Genomic DNA, 25,072 nt, shown 5'->3' with positions numbered 1-25,072 from the left:
CAGACATGAGGAGATATGTACATTTAACCCTGTAAAGAACTAAAAGCCATTTCAAATTTTCTGGATCTGAGATGTTTTTTAATCATTTTGAAATCTACAAAAGAAAATGTTGCAATGTCAGTTGGGTAATTTGGTAAGTTTTTGCTCACAACAATGTAGGATGCAAAAATATCGACATGAGTGTCCCGGAATTTAGCCCCTTTTTTACCCACTGTCTCAAATGTGATCCACACAGTTGTAATATGGTCTAATTATTTTATAAAGAATTAATTATCGTCAAATTTTGCATTCTTTCAAAACAGCAAGTAGTTATTTAAAAAAAATATGAACAATAGATCTGTTTTTTCACCATAAAGTTCTGAAAATTAGCAAATGTTTTTCTGCCAAAAGTAGATTTCATGGAAAAGCCCATTTGAAATGACCAGAATTGCCCTCCTACTGCCCCTAGTGCAATGATAATGTACTGCAGGGCAGAAAACGTGGACTAACTTATACACAATGGGTTTATATGATCATTTTAATGAGATAGGAGTTGAAGGGTTATTATAAAAGTAAAATTAAAAATATATTTTTACCTTACTTGTGCCACTTCTGTTTAATAAAGGTAATTGAATATTCCAAATCCAATGCAAGCTGCAGTGGAAGTCTGGCTTGCAGGGTCACTTTTGCAAAGTCAGCACTTGGACAGTTAATATCATTATTTATGGTTTGTACAGGTTGTGTACATGTATATCATCTGCACTTGAGTTCTTTTTTAGTTCGTCAAACCAAACATGTGAATGCATTTGACTGTCTTTCATCACATTAAAAGAGCCTGTCTGCTGTAGACGAGACAGGAAGTTGTGACACTCTTCCCTTAAGAGAGCGGTTTCTATTTATGCTGCGATGCCAACTCTGCCTCTGCGCCCACGGGAGAGACCATCCCTGATATCTGGCTCAATAATGGATTCAGGTTGCTATTTATACACCTTTCATTCTTTCTCTCTCCTCCATTTTCTCTGTGACTGTCATTCCGACAGCTTCCATAATAATTATAGCTATTGGCCATGGTGAGAACTCTGCTACAGAAATAACCAAGGTCTCCACGCAACACACGAGCAACTAATTGAATGGTGGAGAGATCATTCTTACTGTGGAGTTGTTATGAGGTGCAGGAAAAAGGCTAAAATAATTATGAAATCTTGAAATTCATAATGGCTACAATTTAGAAACATTGAAATTATGACCTACAGTGAGGGAGGCTAATTCCAACACATTGATAAATAAGAAATGTTTTAGGAGTGGAATGAAAAGTTATGAAAAATTCAACTGGAAAAATTGTGTCCGGGTAAATTTTTCAGAACTTTTTTATTTTATTCTGACCTGGATTACTGAGAATCTACACCAACATTTTTGGAGTGGTTTATAGGCTATACAATAATTTGATTATCATTTCTATTCAAGAGAACCATAGAAGTCTGTTAATACCTGCCTGTTTAGTGATCTAAAAATACATACCCTCCAAAATACTTTGCTCAAAACATTTAAAAAACAATAGTTATTGCATTAGGAAGCATTTATTTTATTTTCACAAGAACAGTAGATATTTACAGACGAGGATTAGGGGCCATGGAGAGAAAAAAGGGGACATAGAAAATTCTGACTTTAATTTCAATTATATCTATATTTGGAAAACTGAAAAAAAATTAATGTAAAGATGTGAACAAGTTATTTGTCTTTTCCAGTCTAGAGGGGAATCTTCCCCTGGAATCGTGTTCAATCAATGACATTGGGCATTTGGCGCCCCCTTTTGTTGGTACTTGTTGTCAAAAGGTTTTTAAATAAAGTTTGCTTTGGCTCAGACTCACGTGAACATGGCTGTCCTAGCAACCTGTGGTTTTGACAACGAACTGTTCTCGGTAAATTAATCCAAATTGATTAATACGAACTTTATAATATACTTATGTTACTATATTTGATATGAGTGGAGAGCAAGTAATGTTTTTGGATTACATAACTAGATTATTAATTGTTGATAATGATACAATTTCAAACTCTAACGAGGATGAATAACGAGCTTTTTTTAAATTTATTATTTAAGGGGTAGTTTCTATAATATACCGAGTGGTTGCTGATTACTGTAGCGGTTTTGCAATGCTTTTTTTCTTCTTTTTTTTCTTTTGCTCACTACTGAAGAAACTAATATGCATTGTTTGCTTTTGTCCGAAAATTGAATTAGAGCAAATTGAATAAGTGCCAATAGTGTTTCCATTTAAAAGTGTAAAAGGTTGGGGTGTTGCATTATCGGACATATTGTTCCACCTTGTTTTTCTCCATGTTCATGTCTACATGAGGAGGAAGAAGAACCAAGTGTCCAGCATGGATGTGCCTCAGCAGCCTGTGACAGAGTGGACAACTCTGGGCGCAAACAGACAATTGTGCTGTTTCTGCGGGAAGCTGAGAAGAACAGAAGACTGTGAGTGAGGCTATTTAGATTTGTTTTAAGTGTAAATAATAAATAGTAACAACAGATACTACAGGGCAATGGGAAATCAATAAGACATGGGTCACCAACTGTCTTTTTTCATATCTCGTTTTTCATACAAACTTCTCTTAAATATTTCCACAAAACATTTTTCTAATCATTTAAAAAAAGATTTGTGATATTTTTAAATTCTAACTTTTGCTTTGTCATTTAAAAGTCCCACTCCAGTCATCTTTTGATCTTTTGTTAAAGCATTCCCAGTGGTCTTTTATTTATGATTATGCTGTTTTTGGTCAAAGTCCAAAACCTCTGTTGGTTTCTAAGACACAGTTTCTGCAGAGCGGCAGGAGTTTATTAGAAATTTGCTTTTAATTTTCCTACTCCGTTTTCATAGTAGTGGGTCTTTTGTCACAAACTCACCAATTATGAATGCATTTTTCCTAGGATTGAAAAGTTGGAGAACGAGAGCACACTGAAGTGCAAAAAGTATGGCTTGACAGAAGTATGTGGAAATCTTGAGGAGTATGAGGACAGACTGGAGAAGGAGAGAAATGCTGAAAGTGAGTTTTGTTTTTTTCTTTTACCTGTACCGTCACATTTTTCATGTACACTGGATGAGCCACTTTACATTGGAGGAGTTTAAAGACTTGCGACACCAAATCCCTTACTTCCTGGTATTCTTCACTTGCGTCAGCAACGCAAACCAACAACACTGTGCTCATGAGGCTCTTTCTTCAGGGGCGAGTCTTCAAAAGCAACTCGTGAAAATTCAGAAGGATGTGCAAAAGTTCCAGCATCATCTAATTGATGTGAAACCAACTCCAGAGTGTAAGTTTGGTTTTTCTTTTCCAAAAAAAACCACAAAAACTAAAACTTAATGATAAGAAATGTGTGAGTTTATTAGATCAAGTCCCTTTTCAGACATTTATTGAAACTGGCTTTATAAATAACCACCACTCTCTATTATTGATATTGACTGCAGTGTGAGTAAAATCTAAGTATGTGTCTTTTAAGACAGTTTGTTGATCACATTTTTGCCTTTTACTTTTAATCTTTAGTGATTGAACGGCTTAAAGACATCATGTCGGATGTGGAAACCTCAATAAATCATCTAAAGGAGGAGCAGCGCTCATGGTAATGAACTACATCCCTTTTTGGAAAAAGACAATATAATATTTCCCAAGAAAACATTAATTACTTTGCTATTTTCTAAACTTTTGTGTAAAAAAACAAGTAATTTTTAGTGCAGCAAATGCGCTGATTCTAACATTGGATGTAATGCATCTGTTCTTGTGGTTTGTTTTGACACTGTTTCTTTATTTTGTTGTCAGTTTTGAGAAGTATTTGAAGGAGGAGATGATAGTCCGACTGGAGATCTCTGCTTATGAAAAGAAAATTGAAAACTGGAGCCTTACTGTAAAGTTGAACCCTAAATTACCATCAGCCCCCACTACTAAGGTTTGCCTGGTTTCAGTTTGCCTCAGTCTGTGTTTTTCCCCATCTTAGTGTTTATTTAATAGTGATAAGAGGAAAAAGCTGCAGATGTTTTCCATTGTTTTTCCCATAGATCAAACTCCACAACAGAGACCTCCCAGCAGAGGTCAGAGCACCAGAGGATTTCCTGCAGAAGACTGGAGGTCCTTACGGAGGATGGGATCAATGTGACCACCAAGTCTTTTTAAGAGTAGGGTATACTGTCATTCTTGGTCCTGCTTGTCTTTTTTTTTCTTTTTTTCTTTTTCGAAAGCATTTCTCGCTTTATTTATTTTTAGAAATGTTACAGCCAAGCAGGTTAAAGCTTCCTGTCGGGTTTACAGATCTGGACGAAGCACCGTGGACAAACGTCCTACAGGAACGAGGCCAAACTGCACCTACCAGACAAAACAGCGGAGGAGATAAAACGGCACGAGTGCTGGCATCTGGAGCTGCTCTCACTTCAGGAAAAGAAGAAAAAAGTGAGAAACGCAGAATGTGTTCAAAGAAAACATTTTAAAGTGGAACCTAAATAAACTTGCTCATTTGTTGTTTTTTCTATTTGTTAATGAACAAACACTTATAGAACAATGATGGCTAACTTTTGTCTACTAGCATCATTGCTATGGCAACAATAACAGGAGGAAATGACGTGGCGTTACAATTTGCTATTTTATTTTGAAGGACAGAAACTCAACTTCCTTTCACTTTAAAACCAAAGAACTAATGTTTTCTTTTGTATTACATTTTGATATGTTCAGGCAATCCAGCTTTGGAAAGCCAGTAAACGACAAGAACATCAAATTAGGAAACACAGCCAAGAGGAAACTGAACAAGCACAAAGAGCAGAGGAGGAGGCTCGGATCCTGGCTGACAGGCACAGGTACATCTCCGTGAAAGTCGGACTCCAAAGTGGAGTCTCCAAAGAGTAACATTTCTGTTTTTACAGTTGTTCTTCTTGAATCCTGTTGTAGGACTACAGAAGAAAGGAAGGAAGTAGCACGGCAACTGGAGAAGTGGAGGGAAGAGAAGAAAAGGAAAGAGGAACAAGAAGAGGAACAGAGAGTTGCGAAGGAGATTCAAAGAAGAAAACTGGAGGAGGTGCTTTTTTTTTAGTCTTTGCAAGTGTTTGTCATCAGGAACCACAGTTCAAGTTTTCATTTTGTTCCCCAAATGATCAAAATGGAAAAAAAGATGACGTCTCAATGGGTTCATGTTTCTGCTTTCACCATGTTCTGTATCTATCAACATTTAGGAGAACTGTCGTCGGCAGAAGGAGGTGAAACTAGCCTTAGTAGAGCAGCTGAAAATAAGGAGAGAGATGGAGGCTGTAGGAGCGAAGACAAGGAGAGAGGAGGAACGGAGAGAAATGGAGGAGAGAGGAAGAGAGGCTGCAAAGGTCATCAAACAATTCCAGGAAAGGGTACGGAGTCTAAAAATATCAGTGACATCAGAAAACTAACAAGGTAGTCAATACGGTCAAAGCCAGATTTTCCCACTAGATGTTTTTTCAGTGTAAACCTTTAAAGACAGTGTTTTGATGTTAACATACTTCAGGAAGCTAATGACTTGGTCATACCTAAACAGGATCTTCGCAAGGTGGAAGCAAAGCTGCACGAAAAACATCTGAGAGAAAAAGAAGAGGTGGAGAGACGAGAACAAATTGCTGCCAAACTAAAAGAGAAGGTAAATATTAACAAGTGATTAAACAAGCAGATAAAAAAACATTCAATGAGACTTTTGTTTATTTTACAGGTTAATGAACATATCAGCAGAGACCCCTCCAGGTTAATTCGCCCCACTAAAGGTTGGCAGGAGCGAATGAAACACATTGGGCCATCAGGAGGAGGACCTCTCCTTCAAATGTTTCATCGGTCAGATTTTCTAAACTTTTTTTTTTTCTTTAATGAATCTTGCAGAGCTAACTGAAGAATAAAGCAAGTCTTTGTTTTTTGCAGAGCTGTTCCTACTTGGAGGCAAGGTCTGTGAGGATCTTGGCCTTACAGAGGAATCCACTTCATTTAAATACAATTTTAAGGATCTGTAAATGGGAAAAATCTTCATTTTGCACATTTAAGATGTTCATTCAAATAAAATATGTTATAATTGCATCATTAGTACATATTGTTAAGGTTTTTTTTTTGTCCGAATGTTATAAGCCTATTAATGAGTGCATAGGTTCCACTTCAGGAGTAAAATCAATGCTATTAGATCTGGTCTCTTAACTCAAAAAGGTGTTGTTTTGAATGAAACTATAGCATTGCATCTATCAGAGGAAACACTGGAGAGTTTTGTCCTGGTTGCTGCTGTGGCATTTGGTCAAGTTTTCTCCCAGTTAAAGCCAACCACCTGCCTTTTAGACCCAATTCCCACATCACTGTTAAAAACATTTTACGACTTCTTTAAGTTAGAGCTTTTAAATATTGTAAATTACTCTCTACAGACCGGTGTCTTCCCTGCAGTTGTGAGGCCTCTTCTGATGAAGAGTCATTTAGATCCAAACAACTACAACAATTATAGTCCAGTATCCAACTTGCCATTTTCAAGTAAAATGATCGGGGAAAAAAAACTGTTGTAATCCAATTTAATGAGTTTTTAAATAGAAATAAGATCTTTGAAAAATATCAGTCCGGTTTAGAACAAACCACCGCACAGAGATGGTCTTTGTTAAAATAGCAAATGATATTAGGTGTGACCTGGACTGTCAGAAACTCTCAGTCCTGGTACTACTGGATCTCAGTGCTGCATTTGACAGAGTAGATCAGAGTAGATCACAGATTTTTAGTATTTTTTTAGTCACACTTACCATTTTATATGTCTGTTAAGGTTTATGTAATTATTTGTTTCTTGTTCCTGTTTTAAATATATTTTAATTTTTATTACTTTTACATTTTATTTGTAACTCCTGTGTTTTCCTCATAGGGATCCTCCACATCTGACTGACCCTTCTCAGTGTTAGGAATGATTAGAAAGAGAATAGTTAGACACTCCCTTTTGCATTTTATTAAACTAACTTTTACCTTTTATTACATTAATGGCTTAACCTTGATTTACTATGTATTATCATCTCAAAATTATATTACACTCCAGACAGAGCACAACCAAGACTATTGTCTCGCAACATTCCTTTAACATCCTCCCTTTTTCATCTTTGTGTGTTCTGGTGTATGCGTTCTGGTAAATGTCTGCAAGAGATCTGACACTTTAGGTGCTCTGACCTTCGAGCATCTAGCCTGCAACAGTCTGTGGGTGTGTTTTTCACACCATGATCCATCGAATGAGGTTCTGGATATGCAAATGCAAGGTATATATGCCAGGCCTTTTGCTGAACCCCGTTGTTCAGACTTTGAATGCACTTTGTTCATCTGTCTGTAACCCTGCGTACAAATCTGTGGTCCTTGTGCGGAGTAAATCTACAAAAGATAAGTAACTGTCTCTGAGTCGTTATTCTTTATTTCTGTGTGTTGGAAACTGAAAAGGGGAACGAACCTAATTTACCTATTTTACAGTCCTGTTTAGAATCACCAGTTTCCTCACACTCAGTGATCTGGGTCACTGCAGTGGGATCTCTCTGACTCTTTTGATCGGATCTGGGGGGTTCTGAGGTAGTGCAGTCCGTGAACTTGGGTGGGGGGTCACTGATGTGGACATGTCCCCAAAATATTGTTTCCCCACTTCAGGACAAAGCCAGGTCTCTACATTCTATCATTCGCTCATTGTTTGTCGTGTCATTTTGTTTTAAATTTGATTATATTTTATGCAAAGCACTTTGAGTGACATGTGTTGGAAAAGTGCTATATAAATAAAGGTTGATTTGATAGGTAATATTTAACCATGAGTCATGCAGTTTTCTTGGGCAAAATTAAGACAAAGCAGGAAGTATTTTCTGCAGAAAATGTAATAAATGAACAGTATATTAAATACAGTTTTATGCAATAAAACAAACAATCTGTAGGCCTATTAGCAGCTACCAATAACCTTACAGTAAGAGAAAGCGCAAAAAAGAAAACAAGACACGATGCTTTTATTTTGAAAGAACGAAAGTACCGGAAGAGATTTCTCATAGGTCCGGAATCAAAGATGGCGGAAGAAGAGAAACAGTTAGAAGAATTTGAGCAAATAGACTTCCTAAAAGACCGACATGTACGGTTTTTTCAGCGAACACTTCAAGTGTTACCGGAAAGATACGCGTCGTTGGAAACTACAAGGCGAGGACAGTTAAATGAAAAGCTCGCGCTCCAATTCCTTCTGTTGAAGAACTTGATTAGCATCTGAGCTAGTAGTTGTGTTTTAGCAGCACTTGAAATGTGAATGCAGGCTTGTGCTTGACTGATGCTTATTTTCTAACTTCAGTTATGTAGTCTAACAGTTTAAGTTAAGTTTGAAGACAATTTTGCCAACACCTGGTGGTCTTCAACCGAACTTAGACTCGAAGCTCAAATAGTGACATAATTAAGAATTTTCTTAGTTTCGCTACAGATGTGAATGTTCCTTCCTGCTTCAGCGGTTAACATCTGATCTTCATGCTGCCACGCACAGCTCTATGGTTTATTATACTGATCTTTTTTCCCGTTTATAATATATTTTCAGATTATCTATAGTATTTTTTGCCCTGTCTGGTCTCGATGTCCTGGGTTCCCTTGATGTAATCGATAAAGACCTCATCATTGAGTGGATTTACTCACAGCAAGTTCTGCCTACAGATGACAGTAAGTCACACATTTTATGGTCTTGTAAATCTGGTTTAGACATCAATTCTTTGTTTTTCATAGCTGGATCAGAAGGTAAACTTTGAGTTTAAGGTAACTGGGATCAGGTAAGGGCCTCAAACTAAGTGAAAAAAAGGGATTTCAGAATCAGCTTTAAGTGCACATACATACAAGGACTGGAAAAAGAAAAATCATGAAATAAATAAATTACTAAATGAAGCAGTGTTTGTTGCGGGTGGTTTTGACATACAGAGCTCTGAAACGCCGGCCTGAGGGGAGGAGTCTATAAAGGTTGTGTGGGGCATGTGAAGGATTTACCTGGAAAGGTACAGGACCTGGATGGAGGGAAGGTTGGGATCTCTAATCCGCTCTGCAGACCTGATGGTTCCCTGCCGCCTGTCCGTGTCTCGTCTGGTTGCAGATCCAAACCAGATGGATGTGGTCTGGGCAGGCCGGGTTATTGCAGAGTAGATGATGGTCAGAAGCTCCTGAGGCAGGTTGAACTTCTAAAGTTAACGCAGGAAGAAAAAACCTCTGCTGGGCCGCCTTCTTCTGTGGTAGGTCCACTAGTAGTAGACCCTAGGAACCCATGTGTCCATTGAGAGGACTGCTGATGATTATAAGTGGAGAAGGGTTCTTCCTGAAGTCCACTGTCATCTCCATAAGTTCTATGCTTTTGGTAACGAATCAACAATCGAATTCTCGGAGTGAAGTTTAGAACGCTGTGCCGTCATGTAAATTGTAAACTTACCTGAGAGATTTTTGCACACTTGACAATAGGGTCCTCCCATTAACCTCTAATGGTTGTGGGAGCTAAAGCTAACAATGAGAGAAAGGAGGGTTTTTCCACTACCTGCTTTTATTATCTTATTATTTCTCTCTCTTTTTTTTAAAGCTGCCAAGTTGCCAAATATTCAAAATATTTCTAGGTTTGAATGATGGGAATCTCTGCTTAACTGGGGTTTGAGGTCACCATATTTTAGATTACTAGTTCACTCTGTTTAAATCTGAAACTAAAGATTTCGAGAAACGCTTGACTTCCTGATGGGACATCATCTGTTTTTAAAAGGTTATTGTTGGGTCAAGGTTGTGGGTCAACAAACTTTACATTAAGGATGTGAGATGTGAGCGGGTCGTCCAATGATCGAAGGGTTGGCGGTTCGATCCCCGCTCCCACCAGCCAAAATGTCGTTGTGTCCTTGGGCAAGACACTTCACCCTCCTTGCCTCCAGTGTGGCTCCACTGGTGTGTGAATGCGCATGAATGATCCCGGTGATGGTCAGAGGGGCCGTAGGCGCGAACCTCTGTCAGTCTGCCCCAGGGCAGCTGTGGCTACAACCGTAGCTTACCATCACCAAGTATGAATGAGGAGTGAATGAATAATGGACACAATGTAAGCGCTTCGGGTGTCTTGAAAAGCGCAGATAAATCCAATCCATTATTATTATTACTGAAATGTCAGCATTTTTGATTTAGAATTCGATTTTTACATTTCTTCGTCCAGTTAAAAAATAACTTTACAGCAAAGTCACACAACATTAAAATAAAGTACGCAGTCATATTTATCTTAGTCTAACTGCCACAACGCTTTGGCTCATTGGAGCTTCAGTGTGCCTTTCCTGTCATGGCCAGGAGGTGGCAGCAGTGTACTGTTTCTTCTTCACCAGTTGAGAATATAATTAAATTATTATTAAAATAAAAAGATTACACTGTGGATACAGTTTGTTATTTATAACTATAATATAACTAGAGGGAGAAATGCTTCAAATCCCATCACAGAGGTTTGAGCAACAATTGTTATCCTCAATTTTTTTCTTTTTAAAACATTTAATATGCAGACAATCATGAGAACATGCTGTATTGATGTCCATACCCCCCCCCTGCTCTTGGTTCCAGATTTTTGGAGGTAGCAGCATGACCCGAGGTCCAAAAAACCTTGCATCCTCTACATTTTTCCCCCCTTTCTCCATAGCTAACACAAACCCTCCTGTTACAAAACAAGAGTTATATGTTCTTTTAGCAAATCTTGGGTCTTCCTGAAGGCCTCCTCATGGTAGGACATCCCTGGAGGTGTCTGAACAGATATCTAAACTTTCTGAAGTGGCTCCTTTCACTGCGAGGAGGGGATGTTTCTCCTAGATTTTTCTTGAATTAAGAGCCAAAATTAAGAGAAAGATTACCGGTAGTCTAACCACTATAGTTTGAGATCCTGTTCTTTACAGAACTACCAACAGCTGGGTTCATTCATCTTTTTGTTCCCTTTTGAAGGGGTTGCTCTGTAGAGTCCTCATTCATTCCTATCTATTTCTCCATGAGATCCCTGTAATGAAGAGCTCTCCCCTAATTGTCTTTCAGAGTCAAATCTGGGTCGTTGTGGGTTTCGAGGATCATCGCATATTGGAATTCCTTACAGCACGAAGGTACCTTTTTTTTTAAATTCCAGTATGGGTTTTACTTATTTTTTGGGTTGTCTACTTAAAGTACCCCAAACAGCACACGTGCATGTCTTAACATATTTTATTTATTTCTGCTTGACTGTTGAAGCTAAAACCTCTTATGTTATTTTCCTCTCTCAGGATTTTTCTGAAAAATGTTCGGTTTTGGCGTTTTCCTCCTCAGGGTCCAGGTGTGCTCCATCCTTATGACAGCGGACATGTAGCCATGACATACACCGGATTATGCTCGCTGTTGATCCTGGGCGATGATCTTAGTCGAGTTAACAAGCAGGGCTGTCTGGCTGGACTCAGAGCTCTGCAGCTGGAGGATGGAAGGTCATTACAAACACGTGTTACACTTTCACGCTTATCTACGCCGACACTTGCACTCTGACTCAACCACACCTGAGGTCATGTGAACACCAGCGTTCTTAACATAAACCGACAGCATCACACACACCAGCCTTTTCCATTCACAGTCACATGACTTTGACCATTTAGCTGAGTTTTAAAGCCACATTAACCAATAGAATTACTATTTGTTTATTGAAACGGCGACAAAAAAAGCATTCACTTAGCAAAACATTCAAAAGTTATCCAGCAAGCAGCAGAAGCTAAAGCACATAGTGCAAAGAGGTCGCTAACTTACTGCACAGTCAATTGCTGCAGAGCTCCAAACTTATGTGACCTTCAAATTAGCCCAAGTACAGAACGCAGAGAGCTTCATGGAATCGGTTTCCGTGGCAGCTGCATCCAAGCCATCACTAAGTGCAATGCTGAGCGTCGGATGCAGTGGTGTAAAGCACGGCACCACTGGACTCCAGAGCAGCGGAGACGCTTTCTCTGGAGTGATGAATGACGCTTTTCCATCTGGCAATCTGATGGACGAGTCTGGGTTAGCAGGCTGCCAGGAGAACGCTACATTTCAGACTGCATTGTGCAGAGTGTGGAATTGGTTGGAGGAGGAATTATGGTGTGGGGTTGTTTTTCTGGACCTGGGCTTGGCCCCTTAGTTCCAGTGAAAGGAACTCTGAAATTCAGGATACCAAAACATTTTGGACAAATCTATGCTCCCAACCTTGTGGGAGCATTTTGGAGCGGGGCTCTTCCTCCTCCAATATTACTGTGCACCGATGCACAAAGCAAAGTCCATAAAGACATGGATGACAGAGTCTGGTGTGGATGAACTTAACTGACCTGCACAGAGTTCTGACCTGAACCCCATAAAACACCTCTAGGATGAATTGGAGCAGAGACTGAGAGCCAGGTCTTCTCCACCAACATCAGTGTGTGACCGACCTCACCAATGTGGAAGAATGTGAAAAAATTTCTCCAAAATACTCTATCATATTGAACTCTTTGGTTAGGAATGGGATGGCACTTCATGTGTGAGGCAGGTGAGCCAATCCTTTTGGTAATATAGTGTAATAAATACATGACTAAAATGATAGACATTTGTTTTTTTCCTTAATGGAGGGTTGTTTGTGTGGGTGTAAAATACAAGTACATTATTAAAAAGCGAAAGATGCTTATGTGGTTTTATCTTTAAAAGAAAAATATAGTCATACTCAACATGACATCTTGGCTTAACACACCACCGTGTTTGTTCTCTTTTATAATAATCTCATCCAAAGAAATCAAAGAATTTCCAGGATTTTTTCAAATGCATCAGACACAAACGCTATGCCTACTCTTGTTTCATATTTAGAAAAAAAGTTTCAATTGTTTTTATTTTTATGTCTGACAATTACTCTGCCTTTAGCTTAAATCTCATTGTACTATGCACAATGACAATAAAGCCATTCTATTCCATTCTATTCTTTACAGGATTTATAATAGTTGCTTATTCTTCCTGTTTCTGTCTTTCAGTTTTTATTCGGTGCCAGAAGGAAGTGAAAACGACATTCGGTTCATCTACTGCGCAGCTTGCATTTGCTTCATGCTGGATGACTGGTCAGGCATGAACATTCAAAAGGCCATTGAGTACATTCGAGGTAGTTTGGTGAGTAGATTTAAAAAAAAAAAACCCAAAACTTCAATGTGTCGCTGCACTTCCGAAATCTTCTGTGTGGACGCAGTGAATGGAAAGAAACCCATTTGAGTCAGGCCGCTCCGTGTGTAATTGCTGTCTCTGCACCATTCAGAGCAGTGCTGCAAAACTTGGATGTGAAGAAAAGACCACCTGCTTTCACCAGGTGGCACTGTGCCTGGAAACACTTCATTATTAATAAATGGAGAGGGGGGGCTGAGCTGTGCCACAAGCTCTTAAAGCTGAAGCTGAGGGTTTCTATTCCAAACAAATGTTTCACTTTATTCCGAATGTTTGATTTTCATGAGGCTACAGGCACCTTAGCCCTTCTGTGCCTCTTGTAGAGAGAACATCAGCTTTTTGTTTTCATATTCCCTAAAAACTTGCCTAAACTGAAGCTATTGTTTCAGAATGCATTTTCAAACCTAGCATTATTCCCTATGAAACTCATTTACAATTAACTAACTTTACTACAGATTTTCCCCCGAAAGTTTGTTGTCATTCTTTCTATTTCTAAAAAAAACATATTTCACTTTGAAAGATTGGCAAACAAATCATCATTTTTGCATAATTCCAGCTCATCTCCCAAAACAAAGTTGGACTGTCTGTTGAAGCTAAATAGGTCAGAGCAGCCTTTCACATGGAACTGGCTGCAGGTGTTTCCGTGCATAAAAGCCATGCAACTCTTTTAAAAAACATGTTCATTTTGAAGCTTCTGAGGATATATGTAGCATTTGTAAAGTGTGCTGAAAACTTCACAGACACACTGAGAGCCGCTTCAAAAGGGTCAACAGAACAAATACTTGTTAAACTAGCGTAAAGTTATGGGTTTAAAAAGAGAATGATTTATACCATTCAGTTCATGATTCATTGTTATAAAAAAAAGTAAATTAAACATAAGAAATTAAAGATCCTACCTGAGGCTGTTCCTGTTTTATGCTTAAATAATAGCTGAAGGTGCTTCAAGTGTTTGATGTTTTTAAGAATGAAATAATAGATCTATGCTTTAATTCTTGACAAAAATGTTCTATTTAATGTTAACTCTATTTTGTCTCCACAGTCGTATGACAGTGGTTTTGGCCAGGGAGCTGGAAGAGAATCTCACGGTTAGTACAAAGATTTTGTAAATTTTGTGTACCTATAAGAGTAACATTTGCTTCCTGAGTAAATATGTTTAGCATTGACAGCCTAAATGAAATCAATTCATAGAGATTCAATTCTGCTTTCAAGTTAAAAGGATTAATGTCCCCCTGGCAGATTTGTGCCTGTTTTCACAGTAACTGTGATTAAAGGATTAGCTATTCAAAGCCATCTCTGTGGACACATTTTCTTATAAATTCTCAAATGGGTCTTGTTTTTTTCTAACACAAAGGCTTCCTTCTACAAAGCTGTGGCACGTTTTGATATTTGCTAGGGAAGATGATCGTGTTTGTTTTTTCCATCGTTAATTCTGCAGAGGACTGTAAAAACATAAATGACAACTGAAACTCACTGAATTCTGATTAGAGGGAGCGTTTCACCTTCAGGATGCTGACTGTATCTGGTGATATATGTCTCTCCTTTAAAGACAGTTTTTATTCACTTTTCTCTTGTCAAAGCTTCAGTTCAGATTCTTGGCTGCGGCCCATTAACCGTCTACCCCTTAGCTCTGTTTTCTCTGCACTGAGACCTCCCACACTGTTTGCTTTAATGTGCACCCATGTTTACTTTGTGTTGTCGATAGTTGTGTAGCTCTGTGCATGAAACATGAAATTATAGAAACCCTTGTTTTTCTTCCCCTCTTTTTCTCTTCATTTCCTCTTTATATTTATGTATGATCGTTTCCTGTATACTTTCGCCGTCAAATAACGCATTTACTTTTGTTTTGTTTAAGAGCCGCTCTGATAAAAAAGATACTGTTTTTAGCTTGTTCTTGTGTAATTTTTCCGATGGAGATCATATATCAAGACAATTAAGCTCAAAAGTGCATTTCTGAGTATTTCTTTATTCAAATCGTTGGGAATCAGGAGCAGACCAAAAAATAGTTGGAAAAAGACAAAAAACATGCCATGGCCCCCCTGCGACGGGGTTGGGGTACCAGCCCAAAACTCGGAGGCAAAATTCTACAACTGCCACTCTCCAAAAAAACTATGTCCTAGAAGGCAACATAGGTTCTTTGATTTTTGGCTAAAAACTTCATAACTAAAAGACAGCTGGGAACGCTTTGATGATAGATTAAAAGATTTCCACTCCTGCTCTCTCTTCCTGTTCCTTCAGTTTGCTGCAGTAAACTCTGTTAATTAGAGACTTCTGAAACACTATGATAGATTTACACCATTTCACACACCCCCCCCCCCCCCCCCCCCCCCAACACACCCACACACACACACAGCAGTGATGGAGGTAAGAGAGTCTGTTAAATCCACTGGGATCGTTAAAATTAGTCAAATATGATGAAGAAAACGCTAAACTGTGGTAACTCATGTTCCGGAAGTCTTGTTATGACTCTGACATTCAAGCCTTTGAGTCATTGACCTTTAAAATGTGTTAGCAGCAAACTGTTATCTTGCTCAAAATGCTATTAAAAAAGACTTTGGTTGCATTAATATAGTTTTCATTTATAGTACAATGACTGAAGGAAATATGTCAGCTTGTGTTGAACCACCCCCTTCTGTTCCTCCACAATCCATCTTTGAGTCATCATCAGAAGGGAACCCAGAAGCCTTTCGAGTGGCACATGTTTCATGCTCGTGCCCGTCTGTGCGTCCAGGTGGTTGGACGTACTGCGCCATCGCCTCGCTGTGTCTCATGGGCCGGCTGGAGGAGGCCCTGAGTCCGCGGGAACTGGATCGGATCCGGCGCTGGTGCATCATGAGGCAGCAAAGCGGTTTCCACGGACGGCCAAACAAGCCTGTAGACACATGTTACTCCTTCTGGGTGGGAGCCACTCTAGAGGTAAGACCCACATTCACGTGCAAACCTTCCTGCATGCGTCAACAGGCTGGCTCCATTTGAAAAACTTTATTCACTCAAAACTCAAAAGCGAAAATAAAATATTTGTAAATACAGAGTTGTACAAAAAATATATTTTGTTGTTCCCATATATTTTAAAGCAGGCTACATTGTTGTCTTAGTCGAAATGTTTGTCATTTCCCGATGTCTCACTTAAGTTTTCTTTGTGTGATTTTAAAGCAAAGAAGGAATTTCAGGATTTTATTTCCAGACAAACCTCATTCTATGTTCTTTGTTGCAGCTGTTGGGTGTTTTTCGTTACACAAACTTTGAAAAGAACAGAAATTTCATCCTCTCCACACAAGACCGGCTGGTTGGAGGCTTTGCCAAGTGGCCAGATAGCCATCCAGGTAAATCAGATGACTTGTAGATTAAATCTTTATAGGGACAAACAAAAACTGAGCTTGCTACAGCCCCCTTTCCTCATTAAACCTTTACATAACTGATTCAATCCGGTGTCATTTTTGCTTGTTTTCATTCTTTGTACTATCGATGCCTCAGGGGTGGAGCAGGACTGAATGTCAAGAATACTGTTCTCTGATCTTGTATAGGTTTGTGTTCATTTGTATAGCTTCAAAGCTATCCATTAATGTATAGAGAGATCTTGAATGTAAGGAGTTTCAGTTCTTTGTCTCACTTCACCTCTTTTTTGAGCCTCGTCTTTCACAGATGCACAGAGGTCAGGGTGGAGCTGTGGTTTCCTGTTTTGCTTGAAATCAATGGAAAGGCTCTTGTAATTCTAAACTTCTGTGTGTATTTGTGTTCATGCTTACCATTGTTATGGGTAATTGATGAGGTGAGTGTCTGCTGATGGCCAGAGGACACAACAGCTCCAGCTCCTCACGTTACTGGAATAAGACGAGCTGGAACAGAACACAATGGGCTTTGAGTGAGGTGATTTTAGAGGGGGGAAAAGTTTATAGTTGCTCCTCTTATTTGTGGAATGGATGGAGATTATCTGTAGCGAGCACAGACGGTGACTATTGATCATCCCTCACAATCGGTCAAAAAGGTTTGGTATAACGCTATAACAACTCAATCATTTAATTTTTTAAATGAAAGCACTCCGCCTTAAGTCAATTAAGAGAACTATCCAAAGGCTTAGATTCAAATAAATAACCTTACGGTGAACAAAAATGACAATTTGAACAAGTTGACCCATATACTTAGAAACTTTATCAGTCCTGTTGAGCTGAAGTTTTGGCCTTAATGCACACGATGGAGCAAAAAAAGTAAACTGTTCCACTCAGAAAGATGAGAGATGTCTGTAATGTTCATCATAAACTGTGAGGGACAGAAGGTAAAAAATGAATCCAGGAAATTGCATTGTTTGACTGTTCAAAAGTGTATTTGTATAATGGAGCAGAAAATAATAATTTGGTCAAAGGTTCATCTCAGCACTGTGGTTGGTGAAGACAGAGGTGCCAGTCGGTCTTCCTTTATTTTGGTAAGGGAGTAACGATTCATTTGGGAATCACTTTATATTCCTACGATCCAACCAAATGGATCCGTCTGTGGCAAATTGTTAATCAAATTGACCTGAACCACTATAAAACCCTTTCTAAATGAAACAAATTCATTATAAGCAATACTAGAAAATATTATTTGAATATAGCCACAGTATATTTTACTATAACATAAAAACGACCAAGTGTCATCACAGTGGACAACACATGTGATGGCAGTAAAAAGAAAATGAACCAGCCATCATAACAGTCCAACCTGTGGAAAGACTTTGAATTTTGCAAATACGCGTGAGGATCCAGTGTCGTAGTATATTCAAATAATGTTCCCTTTGGATTATCTTGACGTGGAAAAACAACAGTGGGCTGAACTTTAGGAAAATAAAACATGAATGGAGTTGACATTAATTCTTGTTTACTTGATTATTTGTACACATATTTATTTTAATCTTCATCTTGCAAGAAATACAAGGAATCTGGAAAACTTCAGCTGCACTGTTCAGTACTCAGGTGTTTATCTCTGAGTCACACTGGTTGGATTTTTGGCCAAAGTTGTCCTCCTTTCACCTCCTCCTAATGATTCTCTTTTGGATTGAGTTCCAGAGACTGACTAGACCCTTCCAGAATCTTGAAAGGTTTCTTACGTAGCCACTCCCTTGTTTCCCTGGCGATGTGTTTTGATCGTCGTCGTACTGGAAGATCCAGCCATGTCTCATCCTAAATGCTCACACTGATGGATGAAGGTTTTTGGCCAAAATCCCACCATCCATTCATCCCAAGAACAGGTTGCAGTCCGACTATAACGGGCTGTCCAGAAGTGTCTCTCATACATATGCAAGTTTTGTCTTTTACTTCATCAAAATCAAGTAAAGATGAAGTTAAAATGAACTGGAAATTAAGTCTCGTATATCGTAGTTTTAACAAAAAAATGAAGTAAAAAAAAAAAAAAACTACCATCATGTTGACTCTGAAGAGAAGGTTTTTTTTTAACTTTTGCTAATAACTGAGAAGAAAAAAGCTAAAGATAATCTAACTTTTACTTTTCACTACTTAGAAAACTAAAATATTTTAGTTAACCTTTAACCTTCTAGTTGTTCGGTCACTTTTGTTTTCCCTCACTGTCACAAATACAACATTTTATAAAGAAGAATGAATTCTAAACCCACAAGCTAACCAAATCTACTTTCTTCATCTTTCTTTTTGAAGTTTTCTTGAAGTTGTGTAGCATTTTAACTTGTTTGGGTTTTGTTTATGTTCAAGCAATTACACACAGTCCCCCTTCAGTCTGAAATATAGGCTTTTAGTTGTTTTAAACAATTGCATCTCCTTAGTTTAGTTATTCCCTTTTTCTTTCCACAAGCCGTGTTTGGATGTGACCTGAAAGCAGATCTTTGCTTTAGAACTACAGAAAAACATAAACATTGTTTTCCTTTTTTTCTTTATTCTTTTACAGATCCATTAGCTAAAGTTTAACCACAAGTGTTCATTTCAACTTTTAATCTCAGTTTCTCCTTTTGTGTTTTTTTCCCTCCCTCTTTACTCTGCCAGATCCGCTCCATGCCTACTTTGGGCTGTGTGGTCTGTCTCTGATTGGAGAGCCCAATCTGAGGAAGGTCCACCCAGCTCTCAACATCACCCAGGGGGCCTTTCAACACCTCCAGCAGCTGCATCAGACGTGGAGGAGCAGCTGTGGCCAACAGCACTGACAGCAGGCTGACACGCAGGTTCCCACATCAGGAACATCTGACTTTTTTTCACCCTGTTTCAAGATTCACATGATTGAGTTTTGAATATGTAGACCTCATTTCCAGTTCATCCAATCAAGCTTTTGTTTAGCAATACTCTTGCTATTGCCTTTTCTCATGAATATATAGTTACAATAACAATGTGCAATGTATTTTTGGGAATACAACAACGTGCCAGTTAGTCCGCTTTGAGACCAGAAGAAACTCCAGATGCCTCCATTTTTACAAAGTGTGAAGAGTCGTCTTTTGGAGGCTTCCTGTTCAGAAAGATGGTTATAAGAACCTAAGCACTGCTGACGTCCTGGCATGGATGCAGGACATAACATTTTTAGATTTAGAATTACTGTTTAACATGGACTTTGGTGGCGGCTATAAAAAAGGTTTTTGAGAAACTTGCTTTTGACCTTTTTTTCCCTCTAATTTTAATTCTTAGTTTAGACTAAAGTGATGCACTCTTGTTTTCTATCCAAACTTTGTTTTCATGTTGCAGTCCGACTCGCATTTCCATTCCTTTTGGTGCTTTTTGTACCAAAAGTAAAGAAAATGTCTTTACTCTCCTGAGTTTGTATCTTTTATCACTGAAGCATTTTTGCACAATAATTAGAAAAAAATAGAAGAGTTAATAAAAGAGACTTTACCTGCTGTTCTAAAAAAGTTTATTTTAATTTCGGATGGAAAAACTTTCCAAACATTTGAAATGATAAATTCTTCCATTTTGATTTCTTTAAAAAAAATTAATTTCTAGAAGAAAAATTTCCTCTACAATGTTTTAAAATAGAAAATAATTCTGAGATTTATTCTCAATTAAATTTATGAAGCTAGCCGTAAAGGCAGAGATCTTTGCTTCCCTCAACTCTACAAAATGGATTGCTCCAAAAGGATTATTCCATATTTTATTAAGGTAAGGAAATTCAAACTTCTGCCAAGTCAGAAGTGTGTGTATCCATTTATATTTATTTGGTTCATTTCAAGCAATTTCAGCAATAGAAATGAAAAAGACCATAAAAATACACATAGGTATTTAAGATAATAAATTATAAATTGACTAGAAAATGATGATCTTGACATAATTGCTCCCAGTCATAGACATATTTGCACATATACATACAGTACACACACATGACCCATTAAAAATGATTGTCAAATGAAGGATTTCCTCCTATAGTTATTATGTTCACATTAGTCATACGTGTGCTGCAGATGGTTATCATATCAAACCCTTGTGAGACAGGAAAGAAAGTTGATTGGGAATGAAATAGTTGAGACTTGGCTGGAGTTTGGTATTTCTTTTGCTTAGTTAAATATTGTCTACTGAAATTTTTTTTATTTTTTTTTTATTGAGTAGACCAGAACAAGCCAGCTGAAAATCAATGAGCAACGATAAGAGGATTGCATTATCACTAAAGGAAATATGCTCCTTTGAAGTCTGCTGCATGGGGAATCTAATCTATTTTCAGTGCAGAACGGATGCAAAGCCAGAGCAGAAACAATGAGGGTCAGGACACACAGGTGGCCTTTTTTCAACGTGACATCCCCTCTAAAATATTGACCCGTTTACACTTGGTAAAGGCTTTGGTTTTTTTTGTTTTTCAATCTTGCCTTTGTTGGTTTTGCACCACAAGTTCTCTTGCAGGCAATGAAAGCACTCGCCTCTCACTCAGGGGTGAGTCTGGGGTTTTGATGCGCCCGTGGTAACAAAAGATCAAAGCTTTACATTTGGACCTGGACCGTTCCATGCCGATACATTGGCTCAACGACTTGCACCTCTTCATTTATGAGCATTCTTATTCCCAGCTTGTGCAATTTCCAGCTTTCAGCTGATAGAGCCACGCCCATTTACATATGGCGGCTGTGTGAGCCACTACCCAACATAACAGGAGAATAGGAGACCACAGCAGTCTGTCTGCTCGGTTACCTGCAGGAGTTTGGGTGTAGAAACACATGCTGTACGCTCCTCCTCTTCAGATGCTCCAGACAGATGAGAAATGGGAGGAAAAGTGAATAAATAAATAATCCAAATCATCAATTATTGAAAGTAAACCTTGGGTGACTGAATTTTCCTTTCCAAGTCCAGGCCAAATTCCCAGAGGTGACGGGCTTTCTTTGATGCAAAATTTGAACATAAGGGTTCTTAAAATAACTTCATTTATACCAGTTTTTCCTTTGAATATGTTTTTGATGTTTTCCCCTTCTTATCAGATTTCTTTCTTTCTTGTTAAGTGTATATTTTATTGATTGAGCCTCTGACACAAACGTAGAGCAAAAGTAAGTGTTATAATTATTATACGTTTTCTTTTAGTAAATGCTAAAGGAAACTGAAAGTTCTTTGTAAAGCCAGCTCACTTTAAACAGAATGTTGTCATCTCCTGTGCATTTCTAACGAGTCCTTTTGGCTGTGCACGTCGGCTGAGTGACGCAGCAGAAGCTCCCTCCAGCTTGCCTCAGTACTGTGCCTGACATCTTTGTTCTGGGTCACTGCTTCCCCAATGCTTCTGTTCTCTTGATTTCTCGTCTCACGGCGTGCGCTTCAATTGGTTTGGGATCCTTTTTTTTTTCTATGAAAAGCAATAAAATATCAGTGTTACCCAGAATGGAAAAGTGGGAATCTGTTTCTTAAATGCACATCAACATCCACAAGAACAGACATGTGTGAAAGGTTCTCGCAAGAAAACACAAACTGGTCGATTAAAAACCACATCATTCTTCTCATTTTGAAGTGGAAACTCGAAAGACTCTTCCTTCTGCAGATGAAAGCTGTGCCTCAGCTGTTCCTTACATCCCGCCGCAGTCAGCTGTTTTAGTCCAAGAGCAGCGAGCAAACGGGGACACGGCTTGTTTTTGCAGCTGCAGTGATAGATGTGAAGGAGACGGAGCCTCATCCTTAATGCAGTTAACGAAAAGTACTTTCATACATATTGCAAAGATAGATGATGCAACAATAAAGGCAATTTTTTCTATGCTTTGTAGGAATGTTGAGTGTAGGTGGATGTATATGTCAGTAAATCTAGAACAGAACACTTGTAACAAAAAAACTAACACTGGAATTTCTACTGTAATGTTTCCAGTTTGGCCCAAACACTGTAAATAAAACTTGCGTAGATATTTTTATTTCATTTTATTTTGTATGGAGTGTAAAAGTTTAAATATTTTGTGTGCTCAAAAAATTATTTTGCACTTGAAACAGAAAAATTAATTTGAAACTTTTAAAAAGTGCAGTCAAAACTATTTTCAGTCTAGAAATGTGATCTCAAAACAGCATGGATGGCACCAAAAGGCCATGAATGGACATGAAGGTGGATGCTGATTGGTCAGAAATTCCTCCAAAAACCAGCCCCAGTCTCTGAGCTGACTGGAAGAATTTCTGACCAATCGGCATCAACCTTCATGTTCATGTCTGATTGTTTTGACTGCACGTATTTTTCAGTTTTAAGTGTATTTTTCTTTTTCAATTGCAAAATATTTTTTAGATCACAAATGTGTTTAAGTTTTACACTCAAAACAGTATTTTTGCGTTGAATAATGGCAGAAAAATCTCTCCATACCTTTGTGGATCTAGAATTTAGGGCAAAGGTTTGCCTGGAGCTGGTTTCCAGCTGTCTGACATGGTGGTGGAGGGGTGATGATCTGGGCTGGTATCTAGAGAACGTGGCCACATTCTTTCCTTTGTGAAAAGGTAACTGAGATTTCGCCTGTCATGCGGGTTAAACATATCTCACCCACAACAGCTGACTTTCTAAAATGAAAGGCAACATTTGCTTCCATGCAGCCTTTTTGTGGCTCAGTGACTCAACTGTTCAGCTATTTTTGAAACAGAAAGATGATAACTGGCTTAGCATTTGTCTAAATTGCTTTAGTTTTCCTGCAACGTGGAGGCTCACAAAAACACTGGCTGATGATGATAGTGATATTTTTTTTCCTTTTTTACTTCTTTACTAGGTCAGTGACTAAGACCTAATTAAAGCTGTGGAGGAGGGGAACTCTCTCTGTGCTCTTGACACACATGGAAGAGCATCGCAGTGGAGTCCCACCTGGGACCTTGCGCAGCCCCTGCTGCACTTTCTTTTATTCCTCCAGGAAAGGTTTCTGTGAAATCTTTTTTACAAGCCAAAATCAGCCAACATTGGGAGCTCTCTTCAATTATTTTTCAGTGTATGCAGACCTATCAAGGTCACATCTGCTTTCAATTTATGTATTCAACTTCCTTATATTGTCACATTTTTAGATTGTAAACCGTCCTTTTGTTCCAACCAAGTGCAATACATAAAATATCTATATTTTTTCTTGTTTTTAACATGAACTTAAACCATATAAGCTCCTTTCAGCACAAAGAGTCATCTTTGCTGATAAATGTTTGTCAATTTGCCACTGAAAACCCTCAGTTTGCTAACTATTGCTGCACTTTAGCTTATGATGTTTGAAAGAAAAAAAAAACCTGAAAACATAGCACTTCACCTCCTCCTCGATGCCCTGTTGGAAAATAGTTTTTTTATTTCTTGATGGATTTGTTTTCTAAAAAACAAATTCCACCCAGTGGTTAAAAAAAGGTGCATTTGCCACCCAGCAGAGGTGATCTGAACCACATTTATTGATCTGCAGGAACTGCACTCTCCTCTGTTGTTCAACTCTTGTAAAACATGCCAATCAATGCATTATATTAATTATTCATATATAACGAGAAAACACCAACACTTATGTGGCTTTTTATGGAGCAGTAGGGTGTCATCTGTACAGATATTAGCTCTCGCTGTTGTTTATGTTTTAGCAAGTTAGTGTTCCCAAACAGAAGTCAAAACTGTCAGTAATTCTACTGGAGTTCAGCTGAGATTTTTATTGGAACCCCTGAGATTTGGAGAGGATGTGCATCCAACTGTTGGCTTTACTCTTTTTTTTTCTAGATTACCTTACTTTCATTTTCAATAATAAAATGAATGACTGTAAATGTTAACTTTTATTGAAGCCCAATATGGATTAGGGAGATCATTCTCATAAAACACATTTAATGAAATGGTTTTTGTAGAAGTGAATATTTAATGTGTTGAACATTCAGGTTTCATTTTTTTAACTGTGCTTGAAGCAAACCACAAAAAACAAGCTCTGGGGCTGAAATGATAGTCTTATTAAAATATTAATAAATAGAAAAATATATTTAAATTAAAATAACACCAAATTATACAGTTTTTTTGTGGCTTTTGACTTCTGTCGGGAGACGTTTATGCCTATATTCTTTTTTTTAATAGAAATTTAGGATACGTTGTTGCTGCCTTTTTAAACTGTCTGTTTTATATCAAAAATGATATTAAAAGGCAAGTGTCTCTTTGTAAAATTATCTGATGCTCCTGAGACTTGGTCCTCCTGTTGCTCCTTCTGCCCCTTTGTCCCCCCCCCCCCCCCCCCCTCCAGGAAAATGTCTGCGTAAAAGCGCGAGGCCATCTGCTGACGTGGAACAAGTGGCATTGCCAGAAAAATGAAAAACACCCAACTTAATCCGCCTCCCCAGCAGCCCCCCCACCCCCGCCTCACATTCCGGCTGTTGCTATGAAACGGCGGCAAGTGGTTTGCACATGGCACTTTGGAGAGACAGTGATGCTAGACCGAGGAGGGTTCTTCCCTTTTGGGGCAGGAAGGAGCCAAAATTGGCGGTGCCACGCCGTGCGCAAAATCCTAACGTGTCTTGGCAGCAGACTTGAGGGCCCCATTCCTTTTAAATAAAAATGAAGAAAGAAAAACGACATATTGTGGTTACCCATATGCGTGATGGAATAA

General features: G+C 38.5%; 2 protein-coding genes across 3 annotated transcripts; both read left to right on the top strand.

The window, feature by feature from the left end:
- The first annotated feature begins 1,782 nt into the window (after positions 1-1,782).
- ccdc112 (coiled-coil domain containing 112) lies at positions 1,783-6,057 on the top strand. 2 transcript variants are annotated; one of them, XM_020705833.2, is made up of 14 exons: positions 1,783-1,898; positions 2,337-2,455; positions 2,909-3,024; positions 3,203-3,292; positions 3,523-3,598; positions 3,796-3,922; positions 4,032-4,148; positions 4,282-4,419; positions 4,699-4,820; positions 4,912-5,038; positions 5,193-5,360; positions 5,525-5,623; positions 5,693-5,811; positions 5,896-6,057. In XM_020705833.2, the coding sequence occupies exons 1-14, from the start codon at positions 1,854-1,856 to the stop codon at positions 5,924-5,926; spliced, it is 1,494 nt and encodes a 497-aa protein (XP_020561492.1). In that variant the 5' UTR covers positions 1,783-1,853; the 3' UTR covers positions 5,927-6,057. The 2 variants fall into 2 exon arrangements, with proteins under 2 accessions (XP_020561492.1, XP_011477310.2); XM_011479008.3 differs by having other exon boundaries at positions 2,334-2,455.
- Positions 6,058-6,160: 103 nt separating this feature from the next.
- On the top strand, positions 6,161-21,900 carry pggt1b (protein geranylgeranyltransferase type I subunit beta). Its single transcript, XM_004072238.4, has 9 exons — positions 6,161-8,145; positions 8,528-8,646; positions 11,002-11,066; positions 11,266-11,417; positions 12,951-13,083; positions 14,171-14,216; positions 15,860-16,044; positions 16,343-16,451; positions 19,113-21,900. The coding sequence occupies exons 1-9, from the start codon at positions 8,018-8,020 to the stop codon at positions 19,268-19,270; spliced, it is 1,095 nt and encodes a 364-aa protein (XP_004072286.1). The 5' UTR covers positions 6,161-8,017; the 3' UTR covers positions 19,271-21,900.
- Positions 21,901-25,072: the final 3,172 nt, after the last annotated feature.

The sequence above is a fragment of the Oryzias latipes genome, chromosome 9 (assembly GCF_002234675.1).
Source record: "Oryzias latipes chromosome 9, ASM223467v1".
Classification (NCBI taxonomy): Eukaryota; Metazoa; Chordata; class Actinopteri; order Beloniformes; family Adrianichthyidae; genus Oryzias; species Oryzias latipes.
This window is presented reverse-complemented; position numbering and strand designations above follow the sequence as displayed.

What these genes read in the sequence shown, in the direction of transcription:
- ccdc112 (XM_011479008.3), top strand. Translation starts at nt 1,854, where the DNA reads ATGGCTGTCCTAGCAACCTGTGGTTTTGACAACGAACTGTTCTCG. An exon ending in TGTGAAACCAACTCCAGAGT is followed by an intron (nt 3,293 to 3,522) that starts GTAAGTTTGGTT and finishes TTTAATCTTTAG; the next exon opens with TGATTGAACGGCTTAAAGAC. An exon ending in TTCAGGAAAAGAAGAAAAAA is followed by an intron (nt 4,420 to 4,698) that starts GTGAGAAACGCA and finishes TGATATGTTCAG; the next exon opens with GCAATCCAGCTTTGGAAAGC.
- pggt1b (XM_004072238.4), top strand. Translation starts at nt 8,018, where the DNA reads ATGGCGGAAGAAGAGAAACAGTTAGAAGAATTTGAGCAAATAGACTTC. An exon ending in AGTACATTCGAGGTAGTTTG is followed by an intron (nt 13,084 to 14,170) that starts GTGAGTAGATTT and finishes TTGTCTCCACAG; the next exon opens with TCGTATGACAGTGGTTTTGG. An exon ending in GTGGCCAGATAGCCATCCAG is followed by an intron (nt 16,452 to 19,112) that starts GTAAATCAGATG and finishes TTACTCTGCCAG; the next exon opens with ATCCGCTCCATGCCTACTTT.